The sequence below is a fragment of the Telmatherina bonti genome, assembly GCF_933228915.1.
Source record: "Telmatherina bonti genome assembly, chromosome: 22".
Lineage (NCBI taxonomy): Eukaryota > Metazoa > Chordata > Actinopteri > Atheriniformes > Telmatherinidae > Telmatherina > Telmatherina bonti.
This window is the reverse complement of record NC_136631.1, coordinates 5,494,454-5,521,992: the sequence shown is the minus strand read 5'-3', so window position 1 is coordinate 5,521,992 and position 27,539 is coordinate 5,494,454. Positions and strand designations below refer to the sequence as shown.

The 27,539-nt window shown below is 40.3% G+C and overlaps 1 protein-coding gene across 3 annotated transcripts in view; it reads left to right on the top strand.

Annotated features, from left to right (window-relative positions):
* pals1a (protein associated with LIN7 1, MAGUK p55 family member a) overlaps nucleotides 1-27,143 on the top strand; it is a 39,878-nt gene extending 12,735 nt beyond the window's left edge. For all 3 annotated transcript variants that reach the window (XM_079262607.1, XM_079262608.1, XM_079262609.1), the window contains 16 exons: nucleotides 4,208-4,484; nucleotides 5,481-5,658; nucleotides 11,618-11,718; nucleotides 14,220-14,327; nucleotides 15,870-15,947; nucleotides 16,329-16,469; nucleotides 17,516-17,677; nucleotides 17,785-17,862; nucleotides 18,035-18,218; nucleotides 18,476-18,547; nucleotides 20,093-20,164; nucleotides 22,809-22,973; nucleotides 23,061-23,150; nucleotides 24,882-24,994; nucleotides 25,087-25,197; nucleotides 25,276-27,143. In XM_079262607.1, the coding sequence (XP_079118733.1) occupies nucleotides 4,311-4,484; nucleotides 5,481-5,658; nucleotides 11,618-11,718; nucleotides 14,220-14,327; nucleotides 15,870-15,947; nucleotides 16,329-16,469; nucleotides 17,516-17,677; nucleotides 17,785-17,862; nucleotides 18,035-18,218; nucleotides 18,476-18,547; nucleotides 20,093-20,164; nucleotides 22,809-22,973; nucleotides 23,061-23,150; nucleotides 24,882-24,994; nucleotides 25,087-25,197; nucleotides 25,276-25,452 (2,004 nt within the window). In that variant the 5' untranslated portion in view covers nucleotides 4,208-4,310 and the 3' untranslated portion in view covers nucleotides 25,453-27,143. The remainder of the gene's footprint in view (nucleotides 1-4,207; nucleotides 4,485-5,480; nucleotides 5,659-11,617; nucleotides 11,719-14,219; nucleotides 14,328-15,869; nucleotides 15,948-16,328; nucleotides 16,470-17,515; nucleotides 17,678-17,784; nucleotides 17,863-18,034; nucleotides 18,219-18,475; nucleotides 18,548-20,092; nucleotides 20,165-22,808; nucleotides 22,974-23,060; nucleotides 23,151-24,881; nucleotides 24,995-25,086; nucleotides 25,198-25,275) is intronic.
* Nucleotides 27,144-27,539: the final 396 nt, after the last annotated feature.

Sequence of the window (27,539 nt, the reverse complement as noted above, 5' to 3'; positions counted from 1 at the left end):
GAAGTGAAATCTGCTCTGTCCTTCATGGTTCTATCTTGCATTTCCAGTCTGTTGTCCACCACCTCCACTTCTCCCAGCATGTAAATACTGTTGTGTTTACTTCTGTTCCTCCTGAAGTCAACAATCATCTCTTTTGTTTGTGTTGAAGATGAGGTGATTGTTTCTGCTCCGTGTCACAAAATGACTGACTGGCTTTCCGTACGCAGCTTCATGTCCATCTCTGATACTCCCTAAAGCTGCACTGGAATCAGAGCTCTATTTTTCTTGTTTATTTGGCTGAAGCACCATCGAAAACTCCACCATATTCCACATTTTACAGTTGATTCTCTTTGTTTTTTCCTCACTGTGGAATGTTCAATATCCTAATAATTCCTGCTAGTTACCTCAGAGTGACGGAACTGTATTTGTCTTAATGAAAACATTTCCTGGAAGCAGATTTTTCTACATCTTAAAGTGGTATTTGATTTGTCTGTGTGGTTATTCCCCATACTGGATTCCTAATGCAGAGAGAGCCGTCCTTTCTCATTTTTAACTGTGTTTTTAATCTAGTGTTGTTCTCAGAGAAGCTCAGAGTTCATTTCCAAGTTCTGACGTTACTTTCAAACAATAACAGACATGACGACGGGGGAGGAGGTCATAATGATGCTCATTTTCAGAGCGAAATTAAGACGAGGCAGCGTGTAGATGGTGGTGGTCTGTGTGGCCATTAGATGTATTGCAGTAAAGCTGCAACGATTTGTCGACAACAAAAATTCATCAATGCGAAATTTCATTGTCAACGTGTCTCGTTATAAACGCCGTAACAGCTTTGTTAATAAAACGCTGCTCCAGGCAACTTAACACCATTTACTAACCGCGGCTTTTCAGACAGTAGAAGAACTCTACACACCAAGCAAATGACACAAAGCACCACAGGAAGTGCTGGGGGCAGTGTTGTCCTGCAGCGTCTTTGTTTAAACAACGAAGAAGAAACTGACGGCGGTGCAACCTATTTCCAAAGTTTGGGGATATTTCCTGCTAAACAAAGTGTCAAACAGGTGAAATGTGTCGTCTGCCACGCAGAGTCGGCGAACCACGGCAGCACGACAGTCATGCATGACCATCTGGAAGGAAAGCACCCGGAGTCATGGTTTCCAGCGTTCCTGATGGTAAAGTTAGCATTAGCGAGTAGCGATGTGCTGTTGTTACCTCTGCCAAAGAGCTTCTGGTTTTACCGCCGTTAATCTGTTTGTGTTCAAGATAACTCAGAAAGTTATGGATAGATTTTCATGAAGTTTTCAGGAGTTGTTGGAAATGTGAAAAGGAAGAAATGATTTAATTCTGGTGGTGATCCGGATCACCGTTTGGATTCAGGAATGTTTTAAAGGATGTTTTCAAGATGTAAATAATCATTTCAATGCAATTCTACCAAAATGAAAATATTTTATTTATTTTGTTTTCCTTTTGAGGGAAATTCTGTCCAGCTTGGATATGACACTATAACTAAGTTTGGATGTTTCAGAATAAATTAGTAGTAAGTTGTTCAGCTTAAATTTAATATTCAGCTGGTTCAGGAGTTGTTCTTTTAACTTTCTAAAGGACATTATGTTGGGGCTGACTGGGAATCAGGGGGACATTCATATGATGCAGATGGAGAGAGTGGGCTAAAAAATACTGGAACCAGAGTCTACTGGAAGCACAGATGGTGCACAGGACAGAAATAATCGTGACTAATTATTTTTAACAGATTAGTTAACTATTAAAATAATCGTTAGTTGCAGCCTTACATTGCAGTTTCTTTTTCGTTTCTGTTGTGGGTCGCTGCCCTGGTAGTTTCGGACCGTACTACTCTTTTTCCTCTTTCAGGGTACGGTTCTGAAAATAAACTAAATAAATGGTGCAGAAAATGAGCGCAATGCTCCGTAACGATCTTTTGCACGGAGCATAAATGGGCCTTCGGGAAGGTTTGATTTCCTTCTCTGCTGCACATCCATCTGTAGCACAGGGTCTGAGTTCTGGGGAGGACTCATCCCCCATCAGGCCTGTTGACACGGACTTTTAGTCCATGGAGACCGTTTCTGTTGAGGGTTAGGCCAACAGTTGATGGTCCACATCCATCTCTAAGGTCCTGCAGGTCTTTGCTGGATTTGTTTCCGTTTCTTCAGCTCATCGTGCTGAATCTCCCCCTGAATATTTCTCCATTGTGTTTTCCCAGAATTCTAACGGTCAAATACACAAAGAATTCAAGGGAAGTGTGTTTTGATTGTCCGCTCTCACACACACACACACACACACACACACACACACACACACACACACACACACACACACACACACACACACACACACACACTCCCTTCCCCCATGTGTGGAATTTTGTTCCCAGGGCTGCCTGGCATTCCTCACCGCTGCATCATGGGACCTCCGCCGTTTGTGTGTGAGACCATGAGACCACAGTCCTGCTGCCGAGAGATAACATATCAAACACGTTGCTGTTATGTGACACTTAAAGATAAGACGTCCATCCATCTCTCTTCCTTCACATCAAACCCCCCCCCCTCGTATTGTTGGGACCACCTGGTTGCTGATCAAGCCGTTGCCATGGTTATATATCTAAAGTGTCTGGAGGTTGTCATGCAAAACGGTGCAGCAGAAGCTAATGGCTGCTGTTGTGTCGTGGAACCAGTATCCCACTCCGTCATGCTGATGGTTAATGACTCACGCAGTCTCTAAACCAGTTGCTGATCCAGTACGCTACTGCATCTGGTCGGAAGCGGTCAGGAAGTGCAGGTAAACGTCAGGAAGGTGTTTGATGTAAAGCTGAACGTTTTCGTGTTGAATCTGGAAGGAAAAAAAGGGTGAAGGACCACCAGGAGGAACCGCATTTTAATGTGTGTGTAAAATTATTCCCCAATCAGCATCTAAACAGCAGTTTAATAACCAGAAATTATTTCTTACACACACTCCTCACTCATAGCACCTCCTGCTGGTTTATGCATCTGCTCCTCATGGAAAGATGTCGCATCTGGTGGAACCCAGTAAAAATGTGAAACATCATGACTTTTGTTTCAGATGAAATCCTGACATGAGAGCATGCAGAGCTTTAAACTGGAATGACGGTGTGATTAAAATGTGTACTTTTCATGGTTTTATGATTTTCAATCATAAAAATTGAAAATCAGGTTTTTTTTGCTTCACAATTTTTTTTCAAATAAATAAAAATAATCAATTATAACATTTTTTTTTGGTCATTTTTATTGTTTTTATTGATCTTTTTGCTTGTATTCTTGGGTGTTATAGCAGCAGGATGATGGTCTGGCTACTATGTTGTTTTTTCCTGATTGAAATGAAGAAAAATGAGAAAAAACAGTTTTGTAATTTAAATCGAATCGGCCCAAATAATTTCTCAGTTCTTTCTAGTTTATAGGAAGTTGAACTTACTTGGGAAATTAGCACATTTTGTTACTTAATTGCAATAATTATGAGTCAAAAATCTGTTTGAATTGAGAATCGATTCTGCATCAAATCGTAAACACAAAAAGTGGGAACGTAATAAATTTTGAGTTGTTGATAAATTCACATCCCAGTTTTAATGGAAGATATTTGGAGGTTTTTCCCACAACCTCACCAGAAGAAGTTTCTGATACATGGAAACAAAAGCAATCAGTGCTACTGATCTCTGACACATCCAAGAACCTAATCACCATCAAAGCCTTGTCCACCTAATATTTATTATGTAGCTCATATTTCATGTTTTTGTTGGTTTGTTTTGATCAATAATTAAGAAGTCAAATAATTAGTTTAAAAGTCTTAAAATGACTAAACATTTAGTAGTTTTGAGCTGCTCTGAAGTTGTCAAAGTGATTTAATTAAAAAAAAAAAGATTTTAAAAAACAGGTTTTTTGATCATTTTATTGCAGTTCTTGTGCTTGCATGTTTTTGCAACGTAGGTCACCAGAATGGTTATCAGACACCATGTATAAAATACAAATGCAATCAAATATATATTTCATACATCCAACATCCTAATCTATAACCATCAAGCCCCATCGCCCTAATGTTTATTATATAGAAAATAATTCATGTTTTGTAGTGATTTTTAATGAATAATTAATCATTCAAATAATGAAATCTACTTTAAAGGTTAATTTTTAGCCAGAAAGACCAGAAGGTGGTAAATATGAGTCAAGTTCTTACGTTCCTGTTTGTGCTTCTGTTTTCTCCACAGCTGATGGTATCATGGCCGCCCTGTTTACAGAGTTACCCTCCTAGACTTCTCATTATCTCCACATAACCCAACCAACACACCCCGCGCGCCACGTGTGTGAGAGATGACAACTTCCCATCTGAACGGCCATGTTGCCGGGGAGGGAGGAGGCGGAGGAGGCGATGAGGAGCTGAGGGGAGGACACCGGGAAATGGCCGTTGACTGTCCAGGAGAGCTCGGCAGTCGGACATTGCCTGTCCGACGGTCGGCACAGCTGGAGAGGATACGACAACGCCAGGTGAGGAGCAAGCGGATGCTTCAGGACAGAAACGGTGACGTTGGTTTACAACTCCTGCCTGAGTCGGGTTTCTGATGTTTAAGATCTCCTTTTTGATCCTTCGATGAAACGCGTTTGGATGTTGCATTTTTACAAAATCCTACAACATTTACAGAATGAAAGAATTTCTGGGAATGAAAAGCGTCTGAATTTGTGGGAAGTAAAATACTGACATGTTTTAAAACATATTTACGCAGGTTTCTTACATGAAGAAGGAAATGTTGATTGATGTGTATTTTCTGGTGATCAGACATGAATAACTGAGCTGTGGAGAGGTGCTTTCTGCACTGTAAACTGTCTAAACATGGCGTCTTGTCCCATTCTTACGCTACATAGCTGTTACAGACAACAGCACCTTTAAAAGTATAGACAAAAGCCAGACTGGAGTTTGGGCACCAGTCCCGAAGGGGACCTGAGAACTGGTCCTCCACACTGTGATCGTACTGGAGGGAAGGGAGTTTGGTGACTCAAAGTAGTTGATTAATCAACAATCAAAACAGTCACAACTTCCTCAAACGGCCCCTGATGTTCCTGTTCATGATATTCATGTTTACCTTCAGGTTAGTGTCACCAGAGGAAGGACACTACAAGTCCCAGTCCTAAAATGATGCTGGTTTCCTTTGGTCACCGTGTGGATGATCAATCACTTTTTAGGTTTTCTGCATCAGGATGCCAACTTTTATGCAAGGAATTAAAGTAAAGCTAATGTTGGAATAGATGCAGCCCATTTCTCCTGTTTAGGGGAAAATGATCATTTATATGGAAATAGATGGAGGGATAAATGAGAGAAGGGGATGGATGGATGATGGAATAGATGATGATAGATCAGTATCTAAGAAGAAAGAAATGCATGTAGATCCTTCATTGATAACAGACTGGGAAACTGTTTTGTTCCAGCAGTAAAAGCAACATGAAAAAACTGGTAAGCTAAAAAGAAAACCACTGTGTCTGTGTCAGGAGGACCTTCGACGTCGCAGAGAGGAAGAAGGTCGACAGCTGGACTTGAACACCTCGCTGAGACTCAGGAAGCTCTCCCAGAATCCCCACATCGGCATCGACAACCCCACATTCCTTCAAGACACACATGGACAAGACCAGCTGTCGCTCGGCAGCCAGCACACGCATGCACTGCTGGGTAAAGCACACACACACAGAACACACAACACAACGAGCGGGTTGTTTCTCTGACGACCTGTGAGGGAAGAAGAGGTGGAAAAGGGAGGGATGTTAATGAAAAGAGAGTGAAGAGTCTGGGTGAAGAAAAGGAATGCGAGAAGAAATTTCTGCCATCAGGGAGGGAATTCCTCAGGGAGGGAGAGCAACAGATGAGAGGCTCTACAGGGCCACTTAATTAAAACTCTGTTTGTCGGGTGGTAACGCCGACACACACACAGGGACACACACACATAGTGTTAGTCCTAATGAGGAAGGTCTCAAACACATCAATGTAGACCGTATATGAAAGATGGACGGTGAAGTGAAGCCGACGCGGAAGTGTATAAAACTGCAGTTCCCCCTTCATCCACTAGGGGCTGCAAAACAGAGCGAATCCCCATAGACTCCCATGTTAAAAAGACCAACTTCACAGCAGAAATAAACATGTTTACAGCAAAAATAAACATGTTTACAGCAGAAGTAAACATTTTTACAGCAACAATAAACATGTTTACAGCAGAAATAAACATTTTTACAGCAACAATAAACATGTTCACAGCAAAATTGGACATCAGGATTTTTTCTTCACAATTTTAAAATCGATTTTTTTTGTTTAAAAAAAAGTTTTGTTTTTTTTTTTAATTTAAAATTTTTTTTTTTTTAATCAAAATAAATAAAAATTAATCCACTATAAAATTTTTGTCATTTTTATTGTTTTTATTGATCTTTTTTACTTGTTTTCTTGAGCATTATAGCAGCATAATGATGGTTTGGCTACTGTGTTGCTTTTTCCTCATTGAAATGAAGAAAAATGACGAGCAAAAAAAAAAAAAGTTTTGTACATTTTTTTGTTTTTAATCTACAAAAGTCAGTAATATCGGAGAATTGTGAGAATCGCACCCAAAAAATTGGAATCAAATCGAACTGGGACAAAAGCATATCATCTGTTCGTTGTTTACCTTCATTACAGTATAAGGTAGCTTTTACGTTTTGAACTGAAAGTTTGATCGGGAGTATGAGAGTGCCGTGCGGAGTCTGCCTTGGAATGTGCGCTCACAACAGGTGGTGATTCCTCCCAGACCGGAGAGTCTTGAACTGTTTCTCCAGAGGACTGTTATACCTCTCATGCTTGGGTGTTTTGATCTTTTTATTGATATATATATGTTGTTTTCGCCCAGGCTTTTTTTTTCTTTTTCTCTTTTTCTTTCTTTTGTTCTTTTCTGTTCTGGTTTGAGCAAGTCTGAGCAAGGTTTTCTGTATTTTAATGCAGATTATGAGTGTTATGTGTTTTTTCCCTCCATTGTGTTGCATAAATGTTTAGTTTTACTTTTTTCTTATGAGTACAACTAAGTATATTTCTTTGAATGTTAAAGGAATAAATAATGCGGTAAAACGGAAAAAAATATTAAGTTGGTTTAAGAAAGAGAAGGTTAATATCGCCCTTTTACAAGAAACCCACCTCACTGATGAGGAACACAAAAAGCTTAAAAGAGAATGGGTTGGACAAGTATATTATTCATCTTTTTCAAGTAGTAAGAGAGGAGTTGCAATATTAATTAATAAAAACACACCATTTACCTTAGAAAAGACTGTGACAGACACTGAAGGTATTTATGTTATCATCAGAGGTTATTTGTATGGGGAAAATATTTTGATTGGCTGTATTTATGCCCCAAATGTTTATTTAAAAGACTTTTATTCTAAACTTCTTGCTGTGAGTTCTTCTTTTATGATCGCATTTAGTATTCTTGCAGGTGACTTTAATTGCACTATGGATGCTAAGATGGATCAAAGTCCTCCAGCAAGAAGTTCAATGTGTAGAATGAGAGAGGCAACTAAGGCATTATGCTCTGATTTGCAATTGATTGATGTGTGGAGAGCTATTCATCCACTTGAAAAAGATTATACGTTTTATCCAAATCCACACTGTAGCTTCTCTCGCATAGATTACTTTTTTGCTTCTAGGTCGGTTCTGGATAGAGTTCAGGTATGTGACATTGGTACGAGGGTACTTTCAGATCATGCAGATGTTCATATGCTGGTATTGCCACCTCAACCACAACTAATATCACGTAACTGGCGTCTCAATCCATCACTTTTAAACAGCCCATTATTTGTAACATTTATTAGAGACCAAATTGAACTGTTTTTGTCCACTAATGATAATGACAGTACAAACCCATCTATCCTCTGGGAGGCGCTGAAGGCCTTTTTAAGGGGAGCCATAATTTCTTACAGTACAGCTAGAAAAAAGGAGGCAATCCAACAACAATTAGAGTTAGAACAGGAGTTACTCAGGTTGGAAACTCAACTTAAGGCCGGTTTTACAGTGGTTCTGCACAAAAAGGTTGAGGCCACTCGCTCAGCTTTGAATCATTTGTTGACTCAGAAAGCTGAGGCCAGTGTTTTTTATGCTAGACACAGATTCTTTGAAATGGGAGATAAACCAGGACGGCACGGTTGGCAGCAGGCAGACAAGACATTCAAGCTATATCATCCTTGAAAGATGAGAATGGTCAAACTCACTATGAAAGTACAAAGTTAGTCAAAATAATGGAACATTTTTATCAGAAAATATATTCATCAGAGACATCAATATCACCAAATGCTACTTCTAAGTTCTTGGAAACTCTCAATTTGCCTTCTTTAACAGATGAGGATCAGGCTGCCCTTGGAGGGCCAATAACAAAAGAAGAAGTGATTAATGCAATAAAATCTCTTCAAAGTGGAAAAGTAGGTGGGCCTGACGGATATGGTCCCGAGTTTTACAAGACTTTCCAAGACCAACTTGTTCAACCGCTTCTAAATATGTACCGGCATGCGGCAGGATTGGGCACCTTCCCTACTACATTGTACTCAGCAAATATCTCTTTAATATTAAAAAAAGGTAAACCAGCAGATCAGTGTAGCTCATATCGTCCAATTAGTTTGATAAATGTAGATAGCAAGGTTTTCTCAAAAATATTATCAAGAAGATTAGAGAAATATTTACCAACCCTCATCAGGTCGGAGCAAACAGGGTTTATTAAAAATCGACTCTCATTTAGTAATATGCGAAAGCTCATGAACATCATTGAATACTCCAACGTCACTAAAACAAAAGGTCTGGTCATATCGCTTGACGCTGAAAAAGCGTTTGACCGTGTGGAGTGGCCATATTTATTTGCAGTTATGGAGAAATTTGGTCTGGGGGACGGCTTTATTGCCCTAATTAAGTTGTTATATAATTCTCCCAAAGCTTGTGTTATTGTAAATGGTATTAAATCGACTGAGTTTAAACTGAGTAGATCCACGCGCCAAGGGGACCCGATTTCTCCATTAATTTTTGCATTGGCAATTGAGCCTTTGGCTGAGGCCATTCGAAGTCATAGTTCCATTTCTGGATACCAAATTGGAGGGTCTGAATATAAAATTGTGTTATATGCTGACGATGTTTTGCTGTTTATCACTAATCCTGAGAAGTCTGTTTCAGCTGTAATGTCAGTTATAAAATCATTTGGGTCTCTTTCAGGTTATAAAGTTAATTTTGATAAAACAATTGCCATGCCATTAGGAAATTGTAACAAGATTGATAATTTCCCATCTTCTTGGTCTGACACTGGGTTCATATATTTAGGTATTCATATTTCGCCAAATATTAGGACTATTCTTAGGAAAAATTTTGAGGTGGTTCATAAGAAAGTTAAAGGAGATCTCACTAGATGGGCGGAGCTCCCAGTGTCCTGGATGGGCAGGATAAATTTAATTAAAATGAATGTGTTACCACGTCTTCTATACCCTTTACAAATGCTTCCAATATATTTAACAAAAAAGGTGATAAAGGATATTGAGAGGGATTTGTCAAAATTTATATGGAGAGGGAAAAAGCCCAGATTAAGTTTTAAAACTTTGCAGTTACCCAAAGATGGGGGTGGACTCGCTCTTCCTAATATTATGTATTACAACTGGTCTTGTCATTGTAGAATTCTCCATGACTGGGTACATGCTTATTTGAAGGGAAAAGGAAATCCCCTTGAATCATGGGCGTGTACTCCCTATTCATTAATAAGTGAACTTATGAGAAAGAAGACGGTAACACAGACTAATGTGTTGATTTACAATACTATAAAAGTTTGGCGAGATATGAATAAACATACATCTTATATTTCCAACCTCTATTACTTGACACCTTTAATGAATAATATTGATTTTCCCCCAGGGGTTAAAAGTGCTGTTTTTCAAAGATGGTACAGTGCTGGAATAAGAGTAGTTGGTGACTTATTTGAAGGTAATATCCTTTTGTCTTTTGTACAGGTACAGAGTAAATATGGTATTTCTCAAAAGGACTTTTTTGCATATTTACAAATTAGACATTTTGTTCAAGTAAATTTTGGACTTACTCAAGGAACAATGTTGCCAGGACCCATCGAGAAATTTATACTGGATCTTAATGTGAAGAAGTCCATCATTAAGCAGTCGTGTGCAAATTTACAGGAATATGCTGGACATCATCTTGGAAAGTTGATTGATCGATGGGAGGAGGATCTTCAGTGCCACTATGATGAGACTGACTGGAAAGATTGTATTCGATTTACTCATTCATTATTTCTTAGCAATAAATACAAAGAAATTCAGTATAAAATATTACATAGGCAGCACAGGACTCCGGTCTTCCTGAACAAGATAGACTCACTAAGGTCCCCCTTATGTACTAAATGTAAAATTACTGATGGGACGTATTTACATTGTCTATGGAGCTGTCCAAAGATATCGAAGTATTGGACTTGTGTAACAAAAGAAATAAGTGCTATATTGAAGAGAAGAATCTGCAAAGACCCGGGTCAGTTTCTTTTGGGGCTGCCGTCTTCTAATAAGTTTGCAGATAGAAAACAATTTATGTTAGTAAATAAGCTTTTATTTTTAGCACGGAAGTGTATTTTATTCAATTGGATAAAAGATAAACCACCAACTGTTACTCAGTGGTATAAAGAAATTTTTCAAGTTTTACCTATGGAAAGACTGAGTGCAAAGTTGAATGGTAATGATGACCGTTTTTTTTATTTATGGCGTCCCTTCTTGGACTACTTACCCGGAGACTTGAGCGGTGTCCTTCGGAGAGGTACAGGCCTGAAGTGGAGTGCTTTGGGTCTATCTAAATGAATATGTGATGTTACGTTTGTGACAGATGGAGGTATTTATTTTTTCTATTTTTGTGATATTTTTGTTTTTTTTTAAATATTGCTCAGACTGCTCATCGTTCAGTGTTATGTTTTGTATTTATTTTTTCATTTGTGTTGTTTTGTTTTGTTATATTAAAATTCAATAAAATATATTTACAAAAAAAAAAAAAAAAAAAAAAGCATATCATCACACCCCTAGTTTACAGCCTGGTTCAAAAATCCATTTTAGGTTTAATAGGTCAGGTTTACCTTCATGACAACTGTGGGGGGAGTGAATTTTTTTCTAACTCGCCCGTTTAAAAGTAATTTAATATCGAAGTTCGGCATATTTAGGGGCGTGTCCTTTTGATTGATAGGTACCCGATCTCCCACTTCAAGTCAGAAGAACGTAGAACAACCGCGGTTTTTAGCCTTAGCTTTAGCCCGCTTACCTCCGTTAGCTGGTTAGCTCCTGTTGTCTCCGGGTTAGCTCTTAGCTACAGAAAGCTCGGAGTTCGCTCGATGTCAATCATCCACCATGATGCTCACAGCCCCCCTCTCAGCTCCACCTCTTTGCCCATATTGTATTTTCCGGGCGAGACGACATACATGCCCCTGCCAAGATGGTGATGGTAGGAACCGCCCACCGAGCTTCAATTCAGCTCTTTAGAAACCTACGGGTGACATCACGGAGGCTCCACCCATCTTTTTTATACAGTCTATGGTGGCAGCCTAGCTAATCAGTAAAGGAAGCCAGACTCTGAGGTTGTCGTTTTGTGTTTTGGTTTAATGTTCCTGCAGAGTTGGAGGAGTTGCTGCTGTCGCTGAAGCAGGTTCGAGGCTTCCTGCCTGACCAGCAGAGTCAGAATGATGTAGAACTGGTCCTCGCACTACTGAACAAGGTAACATGAATAATTTCTTTATTTAACCTTCATTTAAAGCAGGTATAATCAGTTGAGAACAACTTCTTATTTGGTCTGATGATGACCTGGCAGGAGGCCCCAGTGATTTAAATAAAGATTAACAGACAAAACAAAACAAGACGAACAGGTCAAAGGAAACCATACAGCCAAATGAAGTCTCACAACCAAAAATAAAGAGATCATAAAGTTAAAACCACTTAAATAACCTCTAAAATAAATGACAAGGTCAACAACTACAGCTGAAAGAACCCCTCTGCTCTCAGCTTGAAGCACTTTTTTGAAACAAAATGAATGATCTGGTCCTCTTCAGCTCCTGAAATGAAGTAAAAAGCTCATATGAACGACACACGACTCTGTCAGGAACAGGATGTCCTGAAACAAGCCAGACTCTGTGTGGGGAAAACTGCTTCCAGCTCATGGTCCAGCACCTTGTACACATTCCAGTCATGGTTTCCTGGATGATGCTATCACATCTCACATGGCTGTGGAGGAATCCTGGTCCGCTCTTATTTCTGATGTTGCTTCAGGGCATTGAGGTTTGGTTTCTGCAGCTTTCTGCTGGTCCCACCACATCACCTTGATTCTGTTGTAGATCTGTGTTTAGGATCATTGTCCTGTTACATGGAGCAGTTTCAGCCTACCTGTAGCTGTCATTCAGATGGCTTTGCACATGAGGGCCTTGGTATCCAGATTAGTAGGGGTAGGTAGGCGTTACAGGCAGGTGTACAGCTAGATAAAGCCGCTGCCATGACTACTGTGGTGGTTTGCTTTGTATTAGCCTGTAGCTCCTCCTGAAGTCACTCACTTTTATCTTACATGCATGTGAGATCTGTTGCTACTTATATTTTTTGAAAGCGTCTCTGGAAGGGTCTGAATACTTGATAAATACAGCGACAACAGAAGCGTTTCCGTGAGTTTTTTGCTGAATAAAAGCGACATTTTGACAGTTTGACCATTTGCAGGCGTTTCCGCTGAATGGTGTTTTGCGGATAAACATTAATTCTCGTTAAATCTTGTCCGAGATGAGATTTCATGAGAATTTTGGCTTTTGGCAGGTATCAGGTGGTGTTTTCTGGGATTTTCTACAGCTTTTCCAAGCCCTTCTCTCTTTCTAATTCCTTGTAAAACTTGTGGTTGTTTGGCATCAAGGCTATTGGTTATATTTCCCTTTTTAATATTTAAAAAGATTTCCTTCTCCTCCTCTGTCCGTACACCCAGCGCCATCTTTACCTGAAATGAACTGGTCACATGACCATGCACATTGCATCTGGTGACGTGTAAATGTAATAAAAGTGTTTCTATCACACTTTTTGCGATGTACTTCTATATAAACACATCTGAAAAAGCATCACATGACAGTGTGAAATATTTTCGGGATATCTGAGAGGTTTTTATTAAATGTAGTTTATTTTCTAGTTCTTTGTTCCGATATTTAGGTTTTGTGCAGTTTGAGGGGTGAAGGAAATTCAGCTGGTCGTTGCATTAGCAGCAGTGGCCAGCGGTGGCGGCGGGTCCAGTTATTTCCTGTACGTAGCATCTGAAGTGGCAGAAGGACGAAGATGTGAGAAAAATATCTGATCTGATCAAAGCATTTTATTTTAATCAGAATCGTTTTTGTTTATTGCTTTTGTGATGCAACGTTGTCCAGCCGTGTTCATCTCTGCTTTGCTTTGACACGTTTCCTTGTTCACTTGTTCTTCAGCTTGCCTGAGCAGCATGTGATGAAGTCCAGTGAAATGACATCATCGCGTCGGTAATGCGATGTCACGCGATGTCATTTACATTTTCTTCTGGTGTCTACCGATATTGTGGAGAATGGTAGGATTTTGCGCATCCATACAGAGGAGCTCATGGTTCAGTCAGTGACTGCAAGGCTTTCAGGTCGTGTAGCTGCAGAACGAGCCCAAACCATCATCCCTCCACCGCCGTGCTGGCGGTTGCTATGAGGCGTTGGTGCTGATAAGCTGTGTTTGGTTTTTTCCTACATTCTGACCAAACATGTCCCGTTTGGTCTGGTGGTTTGTTCAGGAGAACCGTGCTGCCGTATTGTGTCCCTTCCCAACAAGCCAGACTGGTTCAGTGTTTTTCTAACTGGATTATCGTGAACTTTAACGTTTGACTGAAGCATGGAGAGTCTGAGATGTGGCTACTGGGTTGTTTTTGCTCCTGTACTTGCTGGGACGTCCACTCCTGGAAGATTGACAGCTGTCTTTAAAGCTGGAAAAATCTCACCGTTTCAGCCTGATTTCAACTTCATTTAATTTCATATCCTTTTATTCAATCATTTTTGGCATTTTTAACCAGTGCTGAGATGGTTTTATTTTTCAATTTAATTATTAATTTTATTCATTATTGTTGACTCTGTCCTGCTTATTCCGTGTTTTTATTTTAACTCATTGTTTGCTTTTGATGCTTTTATTTGTGTAACATTATTAGAAGTTCTTGTGTTTTTTCTGACTGTCTTTTTTCTTCCCCTTCAGTCTGACTTCCAGTCAGCTCTGAAGATCCATAATGCCGTGGCGTCCAGCATGCACCGACCCTCTCCGCCATACCCGCACACACAGCAGGCGCTCCCGCTGGCCATGGAGGTAACGCATCCACACTGCTTTTATTTAGAAAGTTCATGTCTCTTGTTTGGCTGTGACAGCTGAGGACAGCGAGTGCTGAGTCATAACGAGGTTTGAAACAGAGCGGCTCTGTTCGGCATCAATTAGAGCTGAAACATCAGTGTTTACAGTACGCACACAAACACACACAATGTCGCGCCGAATGCTTCCAATACATGAAAACAAAGTTTGATTTTCTTTCTAAAATCTGAGAAGCGGTACGATTAGAGCTGAGGTCATTTTTCTGCCTCTGAACGGAAGACATTTCATTTGAGTGGAATGTCATCATGAGCAGAACGTTATTTCTGCTGCATGTCGGCATCTCTGCCCCTTGCTGCACGTTTGGCTGCAAAAAGAAGAGCTTATGTTCACGCTGCACTCCTCGCAACATGCTCCTTTGTCACTGGTCATGAAGTGGAAAAGATTGGAGAGATAAAAACATCCGCAGCAGACTTGATTGTTTTAATTATCTGTAGCTCAGCTTCAGTGTCTGCCTTTAAAATAAGCAGATGGAGACGACTCTTCAAGTTTACATTTTAACTTTCTTAACTTTTTAAGTATTTTAGCCATGTTGGTTTTTGTTTTCTACAAGCTCTTCACAGCAGTTTCACGAGCAGACTTCTTGTTTCTTCTTTTTCCTTCCCACTGTTGCCAGTGTGCTTGCTCAGGATGGGAGATTGAGTTGGACTCAACTCAATCTGTTGGTTTCCTTATATAGGCTGTTATGAATTGGCCTTCATTATGTTTTCCCCTCTGTCTGTAAAGCGTCTTGAGATGGCATTGCCGTGATTTGACGCTATATAAATAAAGTTGAATTGAAATTGAATTGAAAGTTTAGCTCAGCACCTCCTAAACCAAGAGTGGAGTTTATATTTTAGTTCAGTTCCACATTCAGAACAATCTGGACTCCAGCCGGTTGGGTCAGAAAATTAACAGCTTAAGCAATGAAAAGTGGGTTTTTTTTTTTCTCTACTTGACTGCAAGGAAGTCCAAAGATGTTTATGTTTCATGAGATATCCTCATGAAAGAAGTCAAATTTCTGGAGAAAAATAAGTGCAGTTTCAACAATATTTAGCCTTGGTGAGAGAGTTACTTAATTTTTTATTTCATTACATATTTTATTCGTTTTTATTACTAATATTGTGATAATTATTACTCTTATTATTATTTGAAATAACACATTTTTATTTGAAAAAATATTAAACCATTATGTAAAAGGACTTTTATGTAAAACTTTTTTTTTTTATAAATTAATTAAAAATATGTGAATAAACAAATAAAAAATGCAATGAATAAAATAGATATAAAATAAATATGTTAAAAAGCTAATTTTTAAAACAAATATTTATACTTGAATGAACTTGTCTGGTTTGTGTTTACCTTTAACAGAAACAACAGCTGCTTTTAGTGCTAAACAAAGTTAAAGTTTGTTTTATTTTTTTTTAAATGCCACCGATGTGATGTAATGCAGTGCGATGTGATGCAGTGCGATGTGATACGATGTGATCTCATGTTTGGTTTCAGGTCAGGAATCTCACACAGTCGTGTCAAAGTAAAGAAGGTCTTGAACTGAACAGCTTGCTGGCGGACACACACATTCAGGTGTGCACTCACACACACTTTTACTGGCTTTTCTTCTTCAAATTAACCCATTTTGAACCCAATTTATGAAAAATGTCAAGATAAGTCCTTTTTTTTTTTTTTTTTTTAACATATGAAGTCTTAATCTCCTGATTTGTGGACTTGTTTCCATAAACTAGCTTAAAGTGAATAAACCAGGCTGTGTGGAGACACCACAAGGGGGCACTACAGGTTGCATTGTTTTCTTTTTCTAGTTCAGTCTAACTTTATTGAGGCATTCAGCTTCAAATTGCTCATCCTAAATGGAGATGTATCAACACACATCTTGTTTTTACTAAATGAAGAAGCAGAACCCAGTATTTTCCCAGAGTGTGTGACTGAGCGCAGCTGTTTGTTTCGCAGTCATTGCTTCTGGCCCACGACAGCATCGCGGAGAAGGAAATGCAGCCAGAGTCGCAGCCTTCCCAAGGTGAAACCCTGACCCAGTGGGGAGGAGAGACTGTCAAGATAGTTCGCATAGAGAAGGCCCGAGACATTCCTCTGGTGAGTCAGATGCAGCACCTGCACACGCTGCCGCTCATCCCTGAGAACCACAGACATTTCACCCCAACAGCTTCAGTTTAGCTTGTACAAGTAGGAATGTTTTTCCATGAATGGCCACCTGCAGGTCCAGGTGAGTATTTCCGGCCCCTCTGACTGCAGTGGGTGTTTTATACAAAACGTTGAATAAACACTCATTTCTCCACATTTTTCCAGGATATTTTATGACACTGGTAACTCATTTCAGATCAGAAATCACATACAGCACAGCTTCATGCCAGGTTGGCTGGACCTTTAAATAGAAATAAATAAAGTATAGATAACAAAACTCCAAATTTTTCCTCATATCATAAAAATTCACGTGAATAGTCATGATGCTTACATTTGAGGAACTCGCTCTTTAACAGCAAATTTAAATTTTTGGAGAAAAATAATTTACACATTCACCTATTTCTTTCACTTATTTTATACATGTTTTAGTTATCTATATATATATATATAAATATATATACACACACATACATACATACATACATATATATGTGTGTGTAATCTATATGTATGTCTGTGTGTAATATATATATATATATTACACACAGACATACATACACGCGTATATATATATATATATATATATATATATATATATATATATATATATATATATACATACATGCATATTAGGGGTGAGACTTTAATGTGTTGGTGACAGAAAAATTTATATTAAAAAATTAACAGATTTAATTGCAGAATGTTTGTTGGTGCACAATTTCCTGATCCACCGATCACACTGATGTACACAGATGTACATGTTACTAACTAAGTTACATCAGCGCTGTAATTAGCAGCTTTTCGTCATCCTGTCTGAACTGAACTCGCCTCATCATACAAACTAAAGTCACACCTATTGAATCAGAAAGATGGATAGCTGGATGAATTGGAAATCAGATTGTAATTTTCACATTGACCAGATTCATCCTGCAGGTCTGCCTGGACTGTAGGTCAGAGAGCCCTGCTTACAGGTAACGGTCCTGTTGTCTGTCCTGTAGGGAGCGACTGTTCGTAATGAAATGGAGAGCGTCGTGGTCAGTCGCATCGTCCGCGGTGGAGCAGCCGAACGCAGCGGACTTCTGTCAGAAGGAGATGAAATCTTAGAGATCAACGGCATCGAGATCAGAGGGAAAGACGTCAACCAAGTCTTTGACATCCTGGTGAGTATTTTACACGCTTTTCTGAGCCGTAACCTTCAGATTTTAGCACTTTTGTCAGGAACAACATTGTAGCTGTGCTGTTACATTTGTGTGTTTGTGTGAAACAGGCCGACATGCACGGCATCCTGACCTTCGTCTTGATACCCAGCTCTCAAAGCAAACCTCCTCCTGTCAAAGAAACTGTGGTAAGAACTCACATCTTCACTCTTTTGTTTAAAATCAACAAAAACATTGGCTTTAAATAGCAAAATGCTGGTTAAATGCTGATTTTCCTGCATTAAATGGAGCATTAAGTCGTCACGCCGAGCAGCATCGCGGTTAGAAATCCTCCTGACTGTGTCGTCTCTTCCTCATCAGATCCATGTGAAGGCACACTTCGACTATGACCCCTCCGATGACCCGTACGTGCCATGCAGAGAGCTGGGATTATCCTTCCAGAAAGGAGACATTCTCCACATCATCAGCCAGTCTGATCCCAACTGGTGGCAAGCGTACAGGGACGGGGATGAGGACAACCAGCCACTGGCTGGACTGGTTCCAGGTACTGCTGGTGGTGTTTGCTGAACATTCACAGGATGACACGACTTGGCTTATTGCTGATTTATAATGAAAGAAATCAGCAGGAGTTGTTTTTCTGACTGCGGTCCTCTCTCCCCGTCTAAAGTGGACTCGTTACCAACCTGAATGCAGGTTTAGAGTAAACATCCTGGATGTTCAGAAAGCTTGACAATCAGCGTTAGAGACACTAACACTTAAAAAGTCCTGGTTTCCCTGATAATCTGTTCTTTTTCCCTGCAGGGAAAAGTTTCCAGCAGCAGAGAGAAGCCATGAAACAGACCATAGAAGAAGACAAAGAACCGGAGAAGTCTGGTCAGTCACACCATAACTACACTGTTAATAAACCGATGTTTCCCAACCAGGCTCCACGTACCCCGACGGGTACCTGGAGACACGGCAGAGGGTACACGGGAAAAAAATTACACAAAACACATAACTGATGTGTAGTGGAACAATAAAAATAAAAAGTTGAAATCAAATAAACCTACAGATGTTGAAAATTTATTCTAATTATGATGTGAAATACTGATCTGTGATGTAAATATATAAATATGAGAATAAATCAAATCTGGTGATATAATAAAAAATTATCAAAAATATTTATACAAAACGATATATTTAATAAATATTAAATTAATAACAGGGCTGCACGGTGGCGCAGTGGTTAGCACTGTGGCCTCACAGCAAGAAGGTCGCTGGTTAGATCCTTGGCTGCTTTGGTCAGTGGCCTTTCTGTGTGGAGTTTGCATGTTCTCCCCATGTATGCGTGGGTTCTCTCCAGGTACTCCGGCTTCCTCCCACCATCCAAAGACATGCATGATAGGTTGATTGGTTACTCTAAATTGCCCCTAGGAATGAGTGTGAGCATGAGTGTGGTTGTTCGTCTCTCTGTGTGTGGCCCTGCGATGGACTGGCGAGCTGTCCAGGCTGTACCCTGCCTGTCGCCCAAAGCCAGCTGGGATAGGCTCCAGCTTCCCCGCGACCCTGAATTGGAATAAGCGGTTCGGAAAATGAATGAATGAATGCATGAAATTAATAACATTGATTTTATTTTGAAAACATATAAAAATGATCACTTAAAAAGTTGTCAAAAAATGTAATAGTCAAATATAAAAAAAAATGTTAAACAAAAATTGAAGTAAAAATATTAATACATACAGTTGACAACATTTATTAAACTGTTTCAGATTAAACTGTTTTATTAATAAATAAATAATTTTTTTGCACAAGTCTATTTTAATAATTTCTAAGAATATACATTTCAATTTTTATATAGAATGAAAATATCAAATTCAAGTAAAACATGTAAATAAATATGTTAATGAAATTAGAAATCAACCAAAATATAGGTAAAAATGTACAAGTAAATATACTGTAATAAAAAGAAATATCTTTCCAAGATCTAAAATATATTTAAGGTACATTAAGGTAATAACAATTATTTTAAAATTTACCAAATATATATGAAAATATATCATATTAGTGAATTTCATAGATATATATAAAAATACAGTTTTAAGAGTTTACGATTTTTAGAAAATGTTATAAATATTTATATTTCTAAATATTTAGAGGGAAAATGTAAAACATGAGTAAAAGTGTAACAAAAACATGTAAATATATGAAAATAAGAGTTTTCTAAAAGAAAAGCTCATTAAATGTAATCGGCTTGATGAAGTTCTTGTTCTCGTTTTTACTGAAACAAAGAGGAAAATGGGGAGTTTATTATTATTATTTACAGGTTATTGTTTCGCTGGTCCGACCCACTGCAGACCAGCTTGTTCTGAGTGTGGAACCACCGGCTTAAAGGCTGTAACTCGGTAAACACACGCTGAGCTCCAGATGTTGTGTTCACAGGGAAGCTGTGGTGCGCCAAGAAGAACAAGAGGAAGAGAAAGAAGCTGCTGTACAACGGCCACCGGAATGAAGGTATGTCCCGCGCCACCGTGGGTTAAAATGCCCGTTAAAACCAGCTGTGGGTCAAAACGAAGGTCGTCATGTCGCTCGCCATGACCGGCGCAGACGACCGGTACGTAGCTAAACCTGTAGGTGATTGTTAACAGCTGAAAAGGACAGAAGAGGAGTTTGCAAAGGGTCGGAAAAATGGCCGTTTCATGGCAAGAAAAGGTTTGAAATGATCTTCATCTTTGGTAAACTCAGTCGCCAAGTCTTTGTTTCTGTTCGTGTTAGTTTCATTTTATTTGACATCTTTTATTTGACATCATGACCATGTTCTCCTGAAACAACAGAAAACCTGACAAGTACATTTGCAGTTTATTTATTTATACCTAAATAAATTAAAAAGGATGGCGGTTGTTTAGATCTGTTCGATCTGTAGGTGTTGATGTGAAATAGGTGAATTTAGTATCAGATGACCAATCAGAGTTATGGATCTGGAGCTGCTAAACAAAAAGAATAAAATATTATCAGTTTCTTAAATATTTGCTTTGCCAGGTAATTATGCTTTATGAATTAGTTAATATTAACTTGGTTATTATAAATTGGACTAAAGTGGATCATATAATGCTTTACTTGAATTATAATCATTAGGTTTTGGTAAAAAAAAAAAAATATATATATATATACACACACACACACACACACACACACACACACACACACATATATATATATATATATATATATATATATATATATATATATATATATATATATATATAGTCAGAAAGATATGTTTCGTTCATGTTCACGTCACCCTATGTTACGTTACATTTTTGTACCATGTCTTGTTTTGTGGTGAAATAATCTTACATGATGTCATATCATATTATAATTATTAGGTTTTAAATATATATTCTTTGTTTTTTATTATTATTATTGTTATTATTATTATGTTTTGGTAAAAAAATTACTGAAGATTATTATGTAAATATATCATACATTACTCACAAAAAGTTAGGGATATTTGGCTTTCAGGTGAAATTTATGGAAAATGCAATATGTTCATGCTACAGTGATATAATATCATAAAAGTAAGACATTTAAGTAGAAGGATGCACTACTGATTTCCTCATCTCAAATTCAACACAAAAGGTAACAACAATGGTAGTTACACCACAACAAAAAATGTGAACGTCTCAATATCTGGTCATGTGCCCTTGAGCATCAATTACAGCTTGACAACGACGTCTCATGCTGTTCACAAGGCAACTTATTGCCTGCTGAGGCATGGCATCCCACTCTTCTTGAAGGGCAGCCCTCAGGTCATTGAGGTTCTGGGGTGCAGGGTTTCGAGCCTCTACACGACGGCTCAGCTGATCCCACAGGTTTTCAATGGGATTCAGGTCTGGAGAGAGTGCAGGCCGTTCCATTTGAGGTACACCAGTCTCCAACAGCCGTTCCCTGATGATGCGGCCTCGATGAGCAGGAGCATTGTCGTCCATGAAGATGAAATTAGGCCTGTGCTGTTCATGTAGGGGCACAATCACTGGATTAATGATGTTATTCAGGTAGTATGGGCTTGTCGCTGTACCATTCACAAAGTGTAGGGCAGTTCTGTACCAAGTGGACACCCCTGCCCACACTGTAACACCGCCACCACCAAAAGCTGGCCTGGTGACAACAGTGGCTGATGCATAGCGCTCTCCCTGACGTCTCCAACATCATTTCTGCTCGGTGTGAATCGACTTTCATCAGAGAACAGCACTGAGGCCCACTGGTTCCTCGTCCAGCGTAAATGCTCCCTGGCCCATGCAAGACGATGATGCCTGTGCCTGGTGGTGTGGTCAGGTACCCGTGCAGGTCGTCTAGCACGCAGACCACGCTGATGGAAACGGTTTGGAATGGTCTGACGTGACACTTGGGTGCCTCTCACCTCTCTTAAACGTGCCTGGAGTTGAGTGGCATTCATCATCCGGTTTCTCAGGGCAGTGTTCACAATGTAGCGGTCATCAGCACGGGATGTGGCCAAAGGACGTCCACTTCTAGGCCTTTCTGTGACTCTTCCAGTCTCTCCATATCTCTGTTGCAACCTGCTGATGACACTCTGTGACACTCCAAGCTCAGTGGCCACTTCTGTCTGAGAACGTCCTGTTTGAAGCATCGCAATGGCAAGGGACTGTTGTTCCATTGTTAGGTGTCGTCTTGGTCTCATGATGTCAAAATGTGAACAGCATGATGAGGACAACTGTTTAAACACCAGCTCTAATTGAACCAGGACATTTATTGGTCAATTCAAGGATCACACACCTGCCGTGATTTTTGCCGTTAAGCTCCTTGTTAGAGAACAGCAACTTGTGCAAAATTTATTGAAACATTTAACAGTTGGACATGTGCATTTAGAAGCTTAGAGAAGATCATATTAAGTTCACCTGTACAGGTTTGAATGCATTTTAGGCTTGTTGTGAAATTTCACCCAAAAGCTGAATATCCCTAACTTTTTGTGAATAGTGTATTTATAGTATAAGTCAGAAAGATATGTTAAGTAAAGTTAAGTTAATTAAGTTATGTTACATTGTTGTATCATGTCTTGTTCTGTGGTGATATGATCTCACATGATGTCATATGATATTAAAATTATTAGGATGTAATTATATCTTCTTTGTTTATTTAGATCTGGATGAAGAAATTCTGACCTATGAGGAGATGGCTCTGTATCACCAGCCAGCCAATAGGAAGCGGCCGATCGCACTGATTGGTCCAAACAGTTGTGGGCAGGCGGAGCTGAGACAGAGACTTCTCAACAACCAACCGGATCGTTTTGCTGGAGCCGTACCTCGTAAGAAAACATCCATCACATGGACAGTTTTTAATCACCTGTTCTTTCATTGATCTCTTTCTTTCTTTTATGTCCCGGTTTCCGTAGACACCACACGGAGTCGACGAGATGGTGAGCAGAGCGGTCGAGACTACCACTTTGTTTCCCGCCAGACCTTCGAAGCCGAGCTGGCAGCTGGTAAGACTGCAGGACTCCACTCAGTAAAAAGTCCACGTCTTTTCTGTTCCTGGAATAAAAGTTTGAAGCTACAGTGTCGCTAATTTACCATTGTATTGGCAAAAATCAATAATCACTTTCATAAATACGTATTTTACTGACGTTTATTCACGGTCATGTACAAATGACGGCTTAGAATGAGCTATTTATGTATACATAGGTGGCGCTGCAGCCTGCAGGAGGGTTTCAATCATGATTTTACTGTTTCATGCTGCATCAGATGCATCATGGTGATGTACCTAACTGGTTTTTCTCCATTTAAAAAGTGCTAAATAGTTTATATGGAGACTCTGTGTGTTGCTGCACCGAGAACATTACCTCCCACTCGGTGCGCCTCCTCCTCCTCCTCCTCCTCCTCCTCCTCCTCCTCCTCTTTCTCCTCGCGTCTCCAGAGACACAGACAGACGCTTAAAACACAGAAATGTTTCATTTCCAGAGGTATTCAGCCTGGATTTGGACAGTTTATCCTCGTCTTCCTGTCAGAGTCTCTGTCCTCCTGGCGGGACATGAAGCATCTGAACTGATCTCTGTAGGTTTAAATCTGGGTTTGGTCTGGGCCGCTTCCAGACCTCTCCTGTAGAGCTTTACTGGGAATCAGTCACGGCTCAGTTTTTCACTAAATTACATGTTTATCTTAATCTTTACAGGATAAAACATCAAAGTTTTTATGAGACGCGTCAGAAATTTTTTTTTTTACTATGATGACAGTTTCCACCAGTTGCAGTTAGAAGTTTTTGTAACTTTCTGGTGATTTTAGAAGCCTCGACTCGTTTATCCAGACAGATTCGTGTCTGATTGTCTCCTGTTTCTGCATCCGTATAATTTCTGACATCATGATCGTACAGAAGATGTTTGCAGACGCCATGAAGCAACAACGGTAGCATGCAGCATAGCAGCAATGCTAACATGCAGTGTAGCAACGATGCTAACGTGTAGCGTAGCAACGATGCTAACGTGTAGCGTAGCAACGATGCTAATGTGTAGCGTAGCAATGATGCTAACGTGCAGCATAGCAACAATGCTAATGTGCCGCATAGCAATGATGCTAACGGGTAGCATAGCAACAATGCTGGAGTGCAGCGTAGCAACAATGCTAACATGCAACGTAGCAACAATGCTAACATGCAGTGTAGCAGCAACACTAATGTGTAGCGTACCGACAATGCTAACATGCAGTGTAGCAGCAGTGCTAACATGCAGCGTAGCAGCAATGCTAACGTGCATCGTAGCAGCAACGCTAACGTGCAGAATAGCAACAATGCTAGCATGCAGCGTAGCAACAATGCTAACATGCCACATAGCCGCAACACTAACGTGTAACGTAGCAACAATGCTAACATGCAGTGTAGCAACAATACTAACATGCAGTGTAGCAACAATGCTAACATGCAGTGTAGCAACAATGCTAACATGCAGCATAGCTGCAACACTAATGTGTAGTGTAGCAACAATGCTATCATGCAGTGTAGCAGCAATGCTATCATGCAGTGTAGCAGCAATGCTAACGTGCAGCGTAGCAGCAATGCTAACCCGCAGCGTAGCAGCAATGCTAACATGCAGCGTAGCAACAACGCTAGCGTGCAGGAACTGCTGAATGAATCTACGAAGCATCAGCAGCCAAACCAAACCCAGTTGAAACGCCGGATGTGCTGCGATGTCTGTGAGGTGACCAACCATCTTGTGCGTTCTCAGGGAAGCTGATCGAGTCCGGGGAGTTTGAGAAGAACCTGTACGGGACCAGCACGGACTCTGTGAGGCAGGTCATCAACACTGGAAAAATCTGTGTGCTCTGTCTGCACACGCAGGTGTGTGACGCTCGCCAAGCTGCATCCACCTTCAAGCAGGACTGCCAGAGTGTGTGTGTGTGTGTGTGTTTAATGTGCGTCTGTGTGTTCAGGCTCTGAAGGTGCTGAGGAGTTCGGACCTGAAGCCGTACATCATCTTCATCGCTCCGCCCTCCCAGGAACGACTCCGAGCTCTGCTGGCGAAAGACAACAAGAACCCCAAGGTTCCCACCGTCCTCATTCCCTCTCTGGTTCCACCGGCTGTGTTTACGTCTCTGAAACCTTTATTTGTTTGTTTGCAGCCTGAGGAGTTGAGGGACATCATCGAGAAAGCCCGGGAGATGGAGCAGAGCTGCGGTCACCTGTTCGACTCCATCATTGTCAACACGGATCAGGACAAAGCTTACGACGAGCTGCTGCGCCTCATCAACAAGCTGGACACTGAGCCGCAGTGGGTTCCCAGCTCCTGGCTGCGCTAGCACGCACACACACACACACACACACACACACACACACACACCTGCTCAGGCTGATGGCCGTCTCTCAGCTGGTGTGTCACCTCTCTTCCTCACATGAACATCAGGTTGTCGTTTTAGTGAGGATCAAGTCATTCACAGGACTAAAGAGCGATAACTTTACAAGAAATGATTTCCTTCATAAAAGTGAATTTTATGAAGGAAAAAATATCGTTATTAAAGTATAAATCTGAACAATCTGAGATTAAATTTAAGTTTTACTAAAAATATCATCAAATTATAAATATATATATATATATATATATATATATATAGTGGTGAAATCAGGACGACGAGGCGTCGATGTTACTGGTGGGCGAACTGGAGTTACTGGTTAGTCACCAGCAGTCTGAAAGTCCTGGTGGCGTATTTCCAGCTCACCTCCACATACCGTCTTATATTCCTGCAGCTGAGTTTAGAAAAGTCGGTGTTTGTTAACGCCGCCATGTTGAGTTTCACCCCCATTAATCAGACTGGTTTTACTGGAAACCAGTCTGATGCTCTCCATGTTTTACTGGAAAGAAACAAAACTGGTCTGAAGACTGACTTGACCTCACTTGGTTTTAATAAACACAGCTATGTTCATTAAAATAATGAGGAACGCAGCCTGTATGACCACCAGCCGATAACCAGCTGACCACCAACTGATAACCAGCTGGTAACCAGCTGACCACCAACTGATAACCAGCTGGTAACCAGCTGACCACCAACTGATAACCAGCCGATAACCAGCTGGTAACCTGCTAACCAGCAGCTGATCTGGACGAACCTGTTTCTGTTTGGTGAAATTTGCTCAACAACTGGATTAAAACGAAGTACTGGTTAGTTTAGTTCCTGTAATCTCCCCACCAGTTCTGGCAGGTCTGGTAGGAACTGGTTTTCCTGACATGGAACTGGAACTGAACGGCTTCTGGATCATGGATCACGGAGATGTTTTGATTCTTTGTGTCTTTTTATTCTGAGATCATCTGGAACGTTGTGATTATATTTAAATGCGAATCGATGGAAACGATTGATTTGGAATCAGAAACAAGATCAGACGAGAAAACATGAAAATGAGGCGCGGAGACGCCTGGAAGGACCACATCACCACGGTGCATTGACTGCTGACGACTTCTTCCTCCTGTACGGGGCCCACCGGACCGGACCCCGACCGGACCCCGACCAACTGACCCCTCCAGAACGAAGGACGCAGCACTTGACCTCCCGTCTGATCACACCTGTAGACCTCTGAGCTGAAGACCAGCTGGAGTTTTTGTCGTGGTGTTTGTGGACGTTGCTGAACTTGTTGGATATTTAGTGTGTGTGTGTGTGTGTATGTGTGTGTGTGTGTGTGTAAGAGAGAGTGTGTGTGTGTTCGCGTGTGTGTGTGCGCGCCCGTCTTTGACTACGGTGAGTATTATAATGACCTGAAGTAGACACCTGATCACTGTCACCGCTGTGTAGAGCCTTTATATATTTGTAATATTGAACATAGATTTATGAAGCTCAGAAGCACCAATAGGATCACAGCTTTCACTGCCCCGCCTCCTGTAACCCTCCCTGCTATTGGTCCGGGAGAACGAGGAGGCGGGGCTTCAGTGGAATTAACTATTGAATGTAAAGTTAATTGAAGCCACTTCAGACATCACTTCTTCTTCTTCTTTTTGAGACAAACTGCCTTTTTGTGTTTTGATATTCACAATAAATAAATAGATGATTGATGGAAAGGGATTGGCTGTTGCCTTTTCTTCCTTTGGTTGGTTTTGGGTCGGGTCACATGACGTCCTGCTCGTTGCTTCTCCTGCAGACGCCAACGGGGTTTAAGTTCTTTTAAAATGTGTTTTTATGTTTTGATAAACGTGTTAAACGTGACAAACTGCAGAGCAGGAGCAGAAATAATCTTTTCTGTTCCATTAACAAGCAGATTTCCTGCTGCAGCTTCAGAGCTCTGCTCCGCCTCCTGCTGCCCGTCACAACTTTCTGTTTGCAGAAAATAAAACTAACTTTTCTTTTATTGCTGCTTCACTGAGTTAATAACTATAAAATCTGAACAATTTAGGCCTAAAACT